The sequence below is a fragment of the Danio rerio genome, chromosome 22, assembly GCF_052040795.2.
Source record: "Danio rerio strain M-AB ecotype USA chromosome 22, GRCz13ab, whole genome shotgun sequence".
Taxonomy (NCBI): domain Eukaryota; kingdom Metazoa; phylum Chordata; class Actinopteri; order Cypriniformes; family Danionidae; genus Danio; species Danio rerio.
This window is the reverse complement of record NC_141042.1, coordinates 9,953,192-9,968,757: the sequence shown is the minus strand read 5'-3', so window position 1 is coordinate 9,968,757 and position 15,566 is coordinate 9,953,192. Positions and strand designations below refer to the sequence as shown.

The 15,566-nt window shown below is 36.5% G+C and overlaps 1 protein-coding gene across 6 annotated transcripts in view; it reads right to left on the bottom strand.

Moving 5' to 3' along the window:
* Window positions 1–7,932: 7,932 nt before the first annotated feature.
* The window catches only part of cacna2d2b (calcium voltage-gated channel auxiliary subunit alpha2delta 2b), a 60,789-nt gene continuing 53,155 nt past the window's right edge, over window positions 7,933–15,566 (bottom strand). For 5 of the 6 annotated variants that reach the window (XR_015521307.1, XM_087303159.1, XM_087303160.1 and 2 more), the window contains 3 exons: window positions 15,412–15,521; window positions 14,174–14,256; window positions 7,933–11,366 (listed from right to left, as the gene is read on the bottom strand). Coding sequence is in view for 5 of the 6 variants with exons in the window: in XM_087303159.1 (XP_087159285.1) it covers window positions 11,265–11,366; window positions 14,174–14,256; window positions 15,412–15,521 (295 nt within the window). In the remaining variant the exon portion in view is untranslated. 6 annotated transcript variants of the gene reach the window in all.

The following is a 15,566-nucleotide window of genomic DNA, read 5'->3' as shown; positions in this document are numbered from 1 at the left end:
GGAAAAACGCAACTTATAAACCTTATTTTTTGTTGGCCAAATTTAATATTCACAAGAGCAAGTTTTGTAAACCCTTTCTTCTAAATTTAAAATTAAAATGTATTAGATCAGTGGTACACAGGCTTTCTTCTAGTGGTACGCGGAGGAATGAAATATGTCATGTACATGCTACACACATTTCAAAATTTCTCAAAATAGATGTGTATATAATATGTCATAAATGACATATAGTCTATATTTCTGAGGTAATCTGCCACATTTTTTTTTTTTTTTTTTAAACTTTGCAGAGCTGTAGCTGCTTTACTGGGCCTACTACGCTACTGTATTTCAATACTGCTAATTTTGGTGATACTTGGAGAGACAATTTTTTCTGAGGTGGTACTTGATGAAAAAACTTTGAGAACCACTGTATTAGAGTGTATTTTGATGAAGGATTTGGCACTTATGTTTGGTCTAAATGACTGAAAACTTCTGGATTGTTGTTGTTTGATTGATGACATTTGTTGTTAATGTTTTTCAAGCATTCAATAAAAAAAATTATTTAAAATAAAATAAAATTCTTCTGTGGAATGTTGTTTGGAACATTATTTTTTATTCATCGTCCTTATTTAAATAGGATTTAAATTTTTCTATAAAATATATATTTCTGTATTTCCCTGGTAATGATTCTGCTTTCGATCTTATTTTTAATTTTTGTGTTAAACTGTAATTCTTTATACACAAAATAATAGATAAATAAAATATATTTTCACTTCAATGCAGAGATTTTATTTTTCTTGTATTCAATAAAAAATTTATTAATTAATTAAAAATAATAATTAAAAATAAAAAAATCCAGACGCAGTTACAGGCGTTTGATTAAAACAAATAATTGAATTACTTTCACCAGTTTAATATAATTACTCTTAGTTAAGCATTCTTATTTACACAGCTTTATTGTTCTTTTCAAATGCAGGATATTCCTTCAAGATGTCAAATGGTGTGCCCAAATCTGCCTAAAATGACTGCTTTAAAATTTCGTTATTTAAATATTCAGCAGTGAGCAAAATGTTTTATGGGACTTTCTACCTAAAACGTACATGATCTGTCCCTAAAATAAAAACATAAATACAGTAAATAAAAAGTATTTCATCCCTAAGATTTCTAAAATGGCCTGATTTCTGTGAGTTATTATGTAATGGAATATGTCATTCATTTGGTTCTCAGATTGCTTTTCTTTATTAAAACATTTAACCCTGTACAAACCCTGTCAGTGTCCTTGTCCTTAGCCCAATTGAGCCTACAGCTTTGATAGTTTTGTAATGCTAAAAACTGTTATTTAGAATTAATATAATAATGATGACTTATTCATATTACACTATTTCACACTAGCTGAACATCTGGTGCAGGAATGACTGTAAACAGATACCATCTTTGATCAGAAGGTAAAATACAAATGGCTAAACTAGAAAAAGCCATTCTAAAAAAATGACAATTTTGTATGACAAAATTATGCATAATTAAAAGCATCGGGTTAACCCTTATCGAAACCATAATCACAAGTACATATTGTTATTTAATATTATTCAATACTTATATATACAGTGTAATATGGACTCCTTAAAACAAATAATAGCGAAAAAAATCTATACTCGTATGTCCACCAGGGGTCGCCTGAGGATCAAAACATTGCCGCAAATCATCGGTAGGCTTATGAAAATCCAAACAACTCTAGAATAACAATTCCCTCAAGTCAACGAGGTCAAAGGAAATACACATTTTACATTTATTTGCACATATTTTAGCCACATTCTGGAAGACAAGTGCTACAAATAAAGGAACAAATTAAATAGACCTACTGTGAATATGAATAACATGAAGGAATTACTACAAGTAAACATAAGACAAATCATTAATTCCATAGGCAAGGAAAAACCCACGTGAAAATAAACTATAATAAATACTAAATACTTTTTGAACAATACTAGTAAAGTACTTGAATTTATCTGTTGTGGTAATTTCCCAGTACTGGGTTGAGGGTGGAAGGCCATCCGCTGCATAAAACATGCTGGAATAGCTGGCGGTTCATTCCACTGTGGTGACCTTGGAAATAGTGACTAAGCCGAAGGAAGATGAATGAATAAATGAATGTTGTAGTAATTTTATAAATGCTATAGAAATACACTAAATATAGCAATATAAACAAATGGTTAGAGTGTATTACTTCAATGTTTAGTGTAGTAAAAACTAAAGTATCTTACAGTAATTATTAAAGTGTATCAGTCCAAAATAGTTAATACCACAGTATGCTGCAGCATTTGTTAACAAACAGTTTTAAAAGTTATACACTAAAACACTGTCAAAAACACTATTGTATTTACGATAAATTACTGTAGTGTGTGTGTTCTTTTATGGGAACACAGCATGGAACAATACAGACACTTCTCTAAAGTCTGCTTTGTTCATATAAAAAGGACTGTACTAATAAAATCACCTACAGGTATGATCCTCAACATTACAGAGAATCTAAAAGCATTGTGCTGCTCCAGAATAAAGGTCAGACATGAGTTTGTGACCAAAGGCAAAACAGAGCCACACATACACACTTAACCTACTAGTGTTCAGAATAAAGCCTGTAGGACATTCTTATAAAAGTAAATGACCCACTTCTTTACTTAGTACAAGTTTTGATACACCAAAGAGCATGATAGAAAAATGTATCCTATTATTGGTCACAGAGTAAAAAAAAGTGGTTCCTTTCAAGGTGTTTTATCCAGCATATGTTTTACACAGCGGATTACCTTCCAGCTGCAATCCATCACTGGGAAACACCCATCCGCACTCATTCCCACATACACTACAGCCAGTTTAGCTTATTCAATTCACCTGTAGCGCACGTCTTTGGATGGGGGGGGGGGGGGGGGGGATTGTAACTGGAGCACCCGGAGGAAATACACGCCAACATGGGGAGAATATACAAACTCCACACACTATATACAAGATGCATATATCACATAATTTTCAAATGGGAATTTCAAATGTGGGATGACAGTTAGTCGCCATAAAATGCAAATTTTTATGATGGGCGTATCCCTCATTGTTGACAGGTATGATTTAGGGTGGAGTCATAAGTCCCTTAAGGCAGAGCTAGTCATTTGGGGGTATCGATCAGTACTTTGAGACAGGGCTATCAGAAATTTAGGGAGGGGCTATCAGTGGTTGTCTTCCTTCCTTTTGTTAGCAATACCTGTCTTAAAAAATCCAATCCGTTCCCAAAGGAGTAAATCATGCACCACCCTACATTTTTTTGGCTTATTTCAGGACCGTTTCAAGTAAATGTACGTCAAGATACCGGACAAAAACCGTAACTTTCGCTTCACGGTGACTTACTTGACTTGCTTCACGGAGTGTACTTAAGTAAATTTTTAGTTTCTTGATCACAGCATTATTTTCTTTCAACCTGCAGTCACTACTCTTACCACCACTGCTAATTAATGACCCCACACGAAAACCTGGAAAACCTGACTCCCAACATGTCCAAGACTCACAGTAAACTCCATCCCTGAAGTGTCAAATGTGTCAGTTTTTAACAGAGCTTTGGAAGCTGGTGGTCATTTTGATTTTATATCTGATGCAGAGTTGATTACCTCAGGGGTGATGATTTGTTACAAAATATCAGAACTCATTGACTTTACTTTTGACCTATAAGCGGGCGCAGCTATTGGAATCTTTTCGGCTCGAGATTTCAGGTTTCATTCACTCCCATTGATTTTTACACATCAAAAACAACTTGTTCTGCTGTTTGATGTTGCACACTGATAATTTCTTATCACAATATTCTACTTTTTGTGTGTGCTCATTAACACACTTGTTTGTACAGCAAGTAGTTCTACAGCATTTTCTGCCATTTATTATTCTTAGTCATTTCTTCCACAGATGACTGAATAAGAATTTCTAAAACAATCACAATTCCGCATTGCAAAATAAGGTCAATAGAAAGGTTTCCCCAGTAGAATCCACTTGGGTAATTTCAAGCAGAGGCGTTCAGAAGAGTTGAAGAAGTGTATTCCTGTGTAAGTTTCACTCTGCAATAAAAAGTATAAAATGAAGGCGCATTATTCCAGAGGGTCAGTTCGTTGACCCCAAGAGCGCTTCAGAGAAACTCTAGCCCTCCACTGATGTTGATTCAAGTACAAATGTGAACACTCCAAGTATACACTTTAGGAGGTGCAGAACACTTTAAAGATCAAGCCTCTTCTGTAGAAGACTGGATCTGGCCCTGAAGGCAAAGTGAAGGGCTCATTAAGAGTGAGATCCAGCTCAAGGCCAATCTCTCAGAGACAGCAGAGAGATTTAAGGAGGAAATCAATGCTAAAGTGACTGCCAAAAAAGAGGAGACTGGAGGATGAACGATGTGAGCTGAAGAGAGATATTGATGACCCAGAGCTCACCTTGGCAAAAGTGAAGATGGTAAAACACACACCAGCAAAGAAAGGTTAGGATTTTAGGGGCTGTTTACACGACAACATTTTCAGACAAAAATGGGAAACTTTTCATGCGTTTTGGCTGTTTTTTTTTTACACCAGGGGTGTTCAAACTTGGTCCTTAAGGCTGGTGTCTTGCAGATTTTAGCTCCAACTTGCCTAAACACAGCTGCAAGGAGGTTTCTAGAAAGTCTAGCAAGAGTTTGATTAGCTAGCCCAACGTGTGTCTGATCGGGATTGGAACTTAACTTTGCAGGACACCAGCCCTCCAGGACCAAGTTTAAACCCCTTTGGTTTACAAGACAAGGTCCCAAATCGAACACTTATGCACTATTCTATGGCATCTTGTAGTATACATAGTGCAAGTAGTGCCTTCAGCTTGAAAAATCTAAAAAGAAGTGCACTCTAAATACCAGGATGATGACAATGCTCTTAGTTTTACTCATGTAGTGGAAGGGGAAGAGCTCTTAGGCCCTGAAGCTGGATTTCTTTATTGGTTATGGATTGGGAAAGCAAAATTCTCCCACATGAAAGATATTCAATTGAATTCATCTTTATTTCTATAGCACTTTTACAATGTAGATTGTGTCAAAGCAGCTTAACGTAAGCTGCGTCTCAAATGGCACACTATGCAGGCCTACTTATGTACTTACACACTCAACAGCATAGAATGTAGTGTCGTCCCATATGGAACACTAATGTCTTTTTTAATAAGCGGAAATTCAAACCGTTTCCCTGATGACATTTGACGGTTGCCAAATCAGTGAAATAAATGACCAAAGTACCAAACAATACTTGCCATGAGTATAACCGCATTCTCCATTTGGTGGAACTATATAATCACTCTTGTAGAAAAAGTTTGTTTTCACAATCCAAAATGAATAAAGTAATCCAACATGTGCGCCCGAAAGCTCCACCCTATTTGCTACATGAGCAAAACTTAAATGTCGCTTGGAAATAATTAGTGTTCTACTAGGGAAGACACTAAACTCTACACTACAGGGCTGAGTGTATTAATTAGTGTATAGTGTGTAAGTGCATCATTTGGGACACAACTTTAAATCTGAAAATGAATTACAAACAGTTATATATATTTTTAAAAATGTTGTGTTTATTCAAAAACACCTGAAAATGAGTCCTTAAAAACGATGACATCACACTCACATGGTAAATGTTTAGGCGAGGTGTTAATTAAAGGCCAGCACGAACATAAACCAAGCAATGGCAGAGTAGGTGTTAGAATTGTTGTTGTTCAAGTGCTTCATCAGCAAAGTATGGATTTAACTCACACTACGCCTCAACCCTGATTACAAAAGGTGAAACTTTTTTCAAATGGACTTACAGTTGAAGACCAATTAGGCTTCCTGTGAAATTTGAATTCTCGTGTTGAGTTGTTTAATGGAGAGAATTTTTTTCCCCCAACACATTTCTAAATGTAATCCTTTCTAATAACCAGTTTCTAATACTTACGTAATTCCTTTTGTCATTGCCATGGTGACAGTACATGATATTTTACTAGTTATTTTGTAAGGTGCTGGTATTCATCTTAAAGCATCATTTAAAGACTTAACTAGGTTAATTAGGTTACCTTGGCAGGCTATGCTAATGAGCAAGTCATTAGACAACAGTGGTTTGTTCTGTAGACAATTGAAAAAAAAAAATCCTTAAGGGAGCTCATACTATTGAACTTTTTACATATAAAAAAAATCCTGCCAAAGTAAGAGGAATTATATTTCATCCAGAAAATTAAATAGGATTCAACAACAAAAGCAAAATACAATGATGTGGTAATATTGTATTGTTATAATGCATGAGTGTTTGTTTTCTGTTCTTATTTTCATTTTAAACACCTTTTACTGCTTAATGATGCACAAGACGGCAATGAAGATATGAGGTTGTTAAATGTTGTAAAAGAAAAGTGAAAAAAACTCACCAAAAAGGTACCCCATATCAGTGAAGAAGACTTGTTTGTGCTTTTATCTTTTTACCTTTACCAAGGAAGAAGGTCCTGCTGATGCTGCAGAGTCCCAGGTCAATGAGATGAGAGCAAAAATTATGATGATGCGTAGAGGTGAACACCACCTATTGTCTCTGAAAGAAATACTTTATAATCAAATAAATGTACAAATAAACACATTATATACATACCTACATTGAAAAAACAGTATATATATATATATATATATATATATATATATATATATATATATATATATATATATATACATACATATATATATATATATATATATATATATATATATATATATATATATACATATATATATACATATATATATACATATATATATATATATATATATATATATATATATATATATATATATATATATATATATATATATATATATATATATACATTGAAAAAAGAGACACTTACTGGCCATTTTATTAGGTACACCTCTCCAACTGCTTGTTAACGCACATTTCTAATCCACCAATCACATGGCAGCAACTCAATGCATTTAGGCATGTAGACATGATCAAGACGATCTGCTGCGGAAAGGTGATTTAAGTGACTTTGAATGTGGCATGGTTGTTGGTGCCAAACAGGCTGGTCTGAGTATTTCAGAAACTGATGATCTACTGTAGAATGGCCAGACTGGATCAAGCTGATAGAAGGACAGCAGTAATTCAAATAACCACTTGTTACAACCTATGTCTGCAGAAGAGCATCTCTGAACACACAACACATCCAACCTTGAGGCAGATGGGCTACAGCACCAGAAGAGCACACCAGGTGCCACTCCTGTCAGCTAAGAACAGGAATTTGAGGCTACAATTTGCACATGCTCAACAAAATTGGACAACAGAAGATTGAACAACGTTGTCTGGTCTGATGAGTCTCGATTTCTGCTGCGACATTCGAATGGTGGGGTCAGAATTTAGCATCAACAACATGAAAGCATGGATTCATCCAGCCTTGTATCAATGGTTCAGGCTGGTAGTGGTGGTGTAATGGTGTGGGGGATATTTTCAGGGCCCATTAGTACCAATTATCGTGTCAATGCCACAGCCTACCTACTGATCATGTCCATCCCTTTATGACCACAGTGTAACCATCCTCTGATGATTACTTCCAGTAGGATATGCTCCATGTTATAAAGTGTAAATCATCTCAAACTGGTTTCTTGAACATGTCACTGAGTTCACTGTGCTCAAATGGCCTTCACAGTCACCGGATCTCAATCCAATAGAGCACCTTTAGGATGTGGTGGAATGGGAGATTCGCATCATGGATGTGCAGCCGACAAATCTGCAGCAACTGTGTGATGCTATGATGTTAAAAGATAATGAATGAAATACACATTTCATTCAGGAAAGGATTAAAACATTAAACTTGTATCAGCAATCAAATAATATGATGCTTGTAATAATAAAAACCTACTTTCTTTTATTAGCAACCAAACAAATTTCGACAATAATAAAAATAAACATCCATACCCAGTTGACGTGAAAAATATGAATGTCTTTATCTCACCAATTCTCATATAAACATCTCCCAAAAGTGAATGACACAGTATGATACAAAGTTAGCCTTTCTTGATAAATTTGTGCCATCTGTACAAAATGAAGTGATATGGAAGACCGCAGAAAGGGAAGAAAAATCCCTTTCACATAGTTAACAAACATCGGCAGAACATCCAAAGTAAAAGAAACAAACATAAACAAAACGAAATGAAAACATTCCTATTCACTTCAGTAAATTCAATGTAACACAGAAAGAATTTTTACATAAAGACGATAGTATAAATACTCTTATCGGCATTAAATAATACTGTTAGAACGCTCAAAGCTTACATACAAACATAGAGCCGATATTCAAAGACAAGCCTGAACCAAAGTCATCCAAATAAAGCGGCTCAATGCTGATTTCATGCTCTCTTTTACACTATAGTTCGGTAGCACTCGCTTGCATTAGTCGACATAATTCAAAGTATTGCTCAAGCCATTACGATACAAAACACGTCAAGCCAAATCCCTTCAGTCCAGTTCAGAAGAATCCCAGTCTGATTCATTTGGAAGTACTAGTGTGGCCATGTTTTTTTTTTTTTTAAATAAAAAAAGACGTTTAACTTATTTTGTTTAGTCTAAACCGACCTTTGAAATGTAATACGTAATCAGCGAAAAGCAACGAAACATCTGCGATAAAAACAAAACATTTCAATAAAAGCATAAAAGCGTCGGAAAACTCACACTTGATACATTTCGCAAGCAATATACATACTGTATCTTTTAAAATAAATACATATTGACCCTTTGATAGCGTCAACGAACTCTGTAAGGAGATAAAGTTGGTCCATCAAATGCCTCTAAGGGTCCAGTGTCTATTCGGAAAATCAATGCGAATTTTTAATAGCGTTTTTCGTAGTTTTTTTCCCAGCATGCAGCGGGACAGCGAGACATCAGCTTGCATTCCATTCATTAAAACACACTTAATCAACTCAGTGTGGAAAAACCGTATTTACATCGGAAAAAAGTTTAAACCATTTGAGTGCCTATCTGAAGACAATAATCGGTATGTGTAATAAAAAAACCCACACTGAACGCCATTGAATGAGTCTCACAAGAAATCACCCCAAAATCAACAGAAAATCTTGTATGTGCTTAAAAATGAAGAGTATTTGTAGGATTTTGTTGCATTCGGCTCATCGAATTTCACTATTTTCCATAAAATTGATGATTTTTAAATTCACATTATTTTAACGAAAGTGTTTCATTCCATTACACTAACACGATAGTGAACAAAAGTGTGCTTTGTTATCATTGTTACTACTTTAATGGTGCTCAAAATAGGATTATAACGATAGCATAATACATGTGCTTTTAATTAATAATTTAAATAACCACAATTTAAGGCAGTATACTAAATGCTACCGTAATTTAAAACTAATAATAGAATGTATTTCCAAGTAAAAGTGTGCTTTTTAAAAAACATTATGATCCTCAAAATATGCTTCGCTTTCCTTGTGATGGGTTTCCATTTTGATTTTGGGGTAAAATACAGTACAAACTTTCGCCAGGTTTGGTGACATTCACCCTTGAGCCCAAAGTATACTTCAAGTTTTTTTACATGCTAGTTAGCATATTCACACACTTTTGTAAAGTATACTTCATTTGCTTTGTGCTCGACATGCGCATTCGAAAGATTCATCATTGTCCACTGTGCTTTTTCTCTCCAAACTAGGAAATGCAAAGAAATCAGGTAAAAAATTTGCTGGTGCTCTGACATAATTTACAGCATGAATTTGTAAACAGCAGGGTATACTTGGAGCTTTAGTGTACATGCAAATGAATGCACAGCCTTCCAAAGTACACTCTATATAATTGCTTGGATTTAAAACGTGCATTAGTGTCACTAGCTCTAGTTTACTCACAGGATGTTTTTCACCTCAGGTTTTCTCCTTAATTGTATATCGAACTGCAAAAAACATCTGCCAAATGACTAAATGTATTTGTAGGTGGATTTTACGCTTGTGTTCGATTACCTATACTTTGCAACTGAGGCAAATTTTATGAGGTAATGGTCAAGGCGTTGAACATTACACGTTAAACCACACAAAAATAATTTGCCTTTATGTTTGCATTTCACTGACTTTGTATTTATTCTCACAAATACTTAATTGGTCTGAATCTAGCTGCATAAACCACCAACTATTCCGGAGTTTGTTTTACACAGCGGATATTCATCGTCATTAGTACCATTCATTCCTGTCCTCCTTCTGAACTTTTCCTCTTGAAAAGATATGAGTGATAAAAACTCATTTGCATTCGTTAAAACTAACCTTGTAGATATTTAAAACTCTAAAGTTTTTAAATGAAATTTTTGGTGTTTCTATTCGATCGTTTTCTGACTGTAAAAGAACAACCCAATCCACCTTGTGGACAAACTGTGCAGTACAAAAACAATTCAAAATGAATGTGCGATCTGTGTTTACAAAAGTTGCTTGTTGCAAGCACAGCACAAGAATACTATTCTGATGCTAAAATTCATGTCACGCACTTTATGCTAACTGTAGCATTCACATAAAACGTGCAGTATACTGTGGGCTTTACACCGTAAACCAATTTCAAGTTAACATTCAATACTACATCTTTCTCCAGCATTCATTCAGGGACAGTCAAATCCACCTCCAGTGCTTTTGTTGGTCCTTTCGGACAAGTGCGCCAAGGCACTGTTGGGTAACAAACCAGGCAGCAGTTTTTATACACAAGATATGTCTTTAAGACATTCGACAAAGCTGTAAATAAACTAAATGCAATCTAAAACTCAGTTCCCCTAAACGAAGAAGTTTGCGATGATATGGCATTCTCTTTTGGCAGGAAAGCCTCGAACGAAATACTTGAACAGAACTTGCGCATCCCCAGCATTTGGACATCCACAAACATCAGGGTTTGGCACTAAATCCAGAACAAAGCAAGACTCTAACACAATGCGAGATTGTGATAACAACAGTTAAAATTTCTGTTTCAGTATTTTGGAAAAAAAAAAAAACACGCCAGGTCCTTTCCTGTTTTTGGATTTGGCAAGCAAAAAACACTTCACGGCAGCAGAAAGATTCTCGTCATGTTTTTCCCAAATATAAATATGAAACTATTTAAGACAGTTTTTTTTTTTGAGGGGGGGTACTAAGACTCGTTTCCCATCATGCTCTGCTGTAACGGCACACAGCTGGAATGCACCTCACGATGAGACAAAGAGCCGGAAAACCAGGAGGATGTCAGGAGCGGACCAGAGCGTGGTACGGATGGGGAACAGGAACACCGAAGGCAGTGGGATTACGATCGTAGAATGAGGTAAATCAAAAATAACTGAACCAAGAGCAGAGCTGGCAGCGGACAGTGTAACGAGTGAGCGCTGCCACACTGTGATGTGTTCTCCTGCGGGAAAACAAAGACAAACCAAGAACACTCAGGTCAACACAGACAACTCACAACAAGTGGCTGTTTGTTGTTGGTTGCTAGGGTGTTGCTAAGGTGTACATTGACTTTAACACATTGCTATGAGGCTGCTTGAGCGTATGTATGTAAGAACACTAATCTGTGTTATTTTAAAGGCTCATGCACACAGGGACAACTTCTGCTTGCTTTTATCCCCCATGTTTAATACCTTGTGACTAAACAAAGGGCACTAATGTGATCTGGTGCAATCATGTTACGCAGATTCTAACTATTGGTGAAAGTGAAGGACTTAGTACTCTTGTAAAGGAGGTCAGCTAGTAAAGTGATGTGAAGGAATACCTCATTCCTCTGATTGAAAAAAAGGTGCTCTAGCCATAGACACTAGAGGTAGTGGTTTTTTGCCTACTTGTTAAAGCAGGGGTGCCCATTCCTGTTCCTCTAGATCAGGGGTCACCAGTCTCGTTCCTGGAGGTCCAATGCCCCTGCAGGGTTTAGCTCCAACTTGCCTCAACACACCTGCCTGGGTGTTTTAAGTATACCTAGTAAGACCTTGATTAGCTTGTTCAGGTGTGTTTGATTATGGTTGGAGCTAAAATCTGCAGGACACCGGACCTCCAGGAACAAGTTTGATGATCTCTGCTCTAGATCAAGGGTGCCCAAACGCTGTCCTGGAAGGCCGGTGTCCTGCAAAGTTTAGTTCCAACCCCAATAAGACACACCTGGGCTAGCTAATCAAGCTCTTACTAGGCTTTCTAAAAACATCCGTACAGATGTGTTAAGGCAAGTTGGAGCTAAAATCCGTAGGCCATCGGCCCTTCAGGACCAAGTTTGGGCACCCCTACTCTAGATCTACTGTCCTGCAGAGTTCAACTCCAACCTTAATCAAAAACAACCTACACCAACAAAGTAGAATCTGAAGGAGCACTGGGTAATTAAAGACAGGTGCGTCTGATCAAGATGGCAGCTGAACTTTGCAAGATCTGCAAAGATTGATCTCCAACAACATGATTGGGCACCCCAGTGGTAAAGTATTTGCCTCTCATAGAAAGAATCACTGGTTTGATCCCAGCTCAGAGCCAGAGTGTGGCGTAGGACAGGTGAGTTACTCTCGGAGCTATGTTCAGGTGCTGCGTAATATAATTGCTCCTGCTGCAGCCATGGTATGGCAGCATAGTTCCTTTATTATTATGCTAAAATAAAAGTATAGTTCCTAGCCATATCAGTGTAGAAAATAGCAACTTTCCATTTTTTGTTGCTCTTAGTACACAATGTAACTACAAAAGAGTCCAGCTTTAAATAGGAATAATGTCAAAATGTTAAGCTAAGAGTGCTCCCGCATGGAAAAAGTGGAGTGTTCCTTTAAAACAGGGGTCACCAGTCTCGGTCCTGGAGGTCCAATGCCCCTGCAGGGTTTAACTCCAACTTGCCTCAACACACCTGCCTGGTTGTTTCAAGTATACCTAGTAAGACCTTGATTGGCTTGTTCAGGTGTGTTTGATTAGGGTTGGAGCTAAAATCTGAAGGACACCGGCCCTCCAGGAACAAGTTTGGTGACCCCTGCTGTAAAAGACTTGCCAGGATGTTACTCTGTGTCTGCTTGCTAGGAAGTTTTGGAGGCTTGCCAGGATGCTGGTACTTACTTTTTTTTAAATTCCCAGGTTCTGCTGGTTGATGCATTTGCCGAATTTTCCTTGCCAGTTTTAATCGTTTGTTTTGTGACAATTTGGAATTTCCCCAACCATTGCAGAGCCCGGGGGATCAGAGTGAGCTCCAGCTTGGCCCCACTCTGATCCTACTTAAGGTTTCAGAGTGGTTGTCAGAATGATAATGTGATGTTAATGTGATGATTTAGCCCTCCTAAATGATTATAATAATGTTGCTATTTCACTATTACATTTTTATTACATTTTGATTGGCTACATCTATGGCAGTGTGGGTCAGGACCCCCCGGGTGGTGGGGGAGGATGAGGGGAGGTGGCAGTTTCTATTAATGATTTCCAAAAATCTAATTCATTTTATTAAATTATTAGAATTACCATATTGTTCCATAACTTAGAGAATAAAAAACAGCAGTTAATAGTTATATTAAAAAAACAACATGGAATAAAAAATTATTTTGCGACCCCCTTGGGTGATTACGATATATTTAAGTCACAGCACATTGATTTTTCTGGCACCAGGTTAGACTTCCTGACACCTTTACGACACTCACGTACATTAAAAACAAATATAGTTCACAACTGAACATGGAGGATGGTCTCTGTGTGGGATTCTCCAAAATACATGATAACAGACTTGGGCCTATTGGTATGTGTGCGCTGTTGTGTGCAAGGTATATATATTAATAACCACCTCAGAGGATATTGGAGGTCACTAGTCACTGGCATTGTTATTTTGGGGGTTGTGGGCAGAAAAGTTTGGGAACCCATGTTGTTGCCAAAATGTTTTCCTGCAGTTGATAGGATGCTGCTATGCAGTAACTAGGTTGTCAAAAGGATGTTGTTATGCCATTGTTAAATTCTTGCAGTGTAGTGTTCCCTTTGGTTGTCTGTCTGCTGGATTGCATTTGCTCAGGAGTTTGATTGCTTGGATGCTCTTGGTAGTTGCTAGGATGTTGCAACCAAGTTGCTAGGATATTGCTAGGCGACTGCTCTGGATGTTGCTATGTGATTGCTTAGGTGTTCTGGATGATTTCCAGAATCTCGCTGTGCAGCTACATTATTAATGGTCTCTTCAAGCAAGGAAGCAAACAAACTGTTAAATCAAATCAGCAGATGGCGCTTCACCTCTGAGTTGTAGTCGAAGCATTTGTCAGGTCCTTTCCTATAGCGGGCCGAGTTTAAGACATCACATGGGTTTTCTTCTTGAGCTGTAGAAGAAATATTAAGGAAAACAAGCTCCAACTGTCATTCATCAATCATGTAGACGTAGATGACAGCAGCAGGGTTTGTACGGGTGCTGGAAATTACTGAAAATGCTTTAAAGTTTGTCCAGGCTTGAAAACTGCTTTGATTTTTGGATAAAGTGCTTGAAAGTTTTACTTTCATATTAATTTATATAACTAGATGGTTTTCTCTTTAAACACAATATTAAAAATGTTTTTTTTTTTTTTTTTGAAAACTCTGACAGACTAATACACTACTAAGTCAAAAGTTTAGGATCCGTTTTTTTTTTTTTTCGAAAAAATTATTCTGTTCATTAGAATCTGTTCACATTTATTAAGGTAACACTTTACAATAAGGTTCATTAGTTAATGAATTTACTAACATGAACTAATCATGAACAACACTTGTACAGCATTTATTAATCATAATTGAACATTAACTAATGCATTATTAACATCCAAGTCCATGCTTGTTAACATTAGTTAATGCAGCATGAGTTAACATGAACTAACAATGAACTACTGTATTTTCATTGACTAACGTTAACTAACCTAAAAAAACACAGTAGTAAATGTATTGTTTATTGTTTGTTCATGTTAGTGAATGCATTAATGAACATTAACTAATGAACCTTATTGTAAAGTGTGACCTTTATTAAATGTAAAAAAAAAAATCAATTAAATTGTTAAATATTTATAAAAATTAAGTAAGTGTTCCTGACATCCTAACTGCTTTTTTTTTTTTTTTTTTTTACAAGCTCGGAACTTTAAACTTGTACACAAGTGGCATAACTTTGTTTAGTTGCAGCCTTTTAGTTCTGTGCAGAAACGTGGTGTTGAGAAGCCTTTACGATTAATTAACCATGACGAGTTAAAGCACAATTAATAGTGAAATCGGTTAATCATTGCAACCTTAGTTAAAAGTAAATGACAGTTTTTCAATGTTGATATAAAGCTCTGGGCAAACATCAGATGCACTGTGATGAAGATGTATGTATTTGTATGTAGATAGGTAAAAATACCACAGTTGTAAAGTGCTGGAAATATGCTAAAATTTGGAAATGGAAATAGTGTAAGAACCCTGCAGCTGCAAACAGCGTAGGTGTAATGTAAGCAGGGCATTATGGGAAGAAAGGATACACTTGGTTCTGACAGGCAGGAGTTTCTCGATCTCGCAGGAGCTGCAGGGCAGTGTCTCAGCCACCACAAACAACAGGTTTGTGTTTTCTATACGCTTGGCGTGAAACAACCTGACAGAAAAAGGTTTGTGTTCAGAATGCTGTCAGAAAGTGACC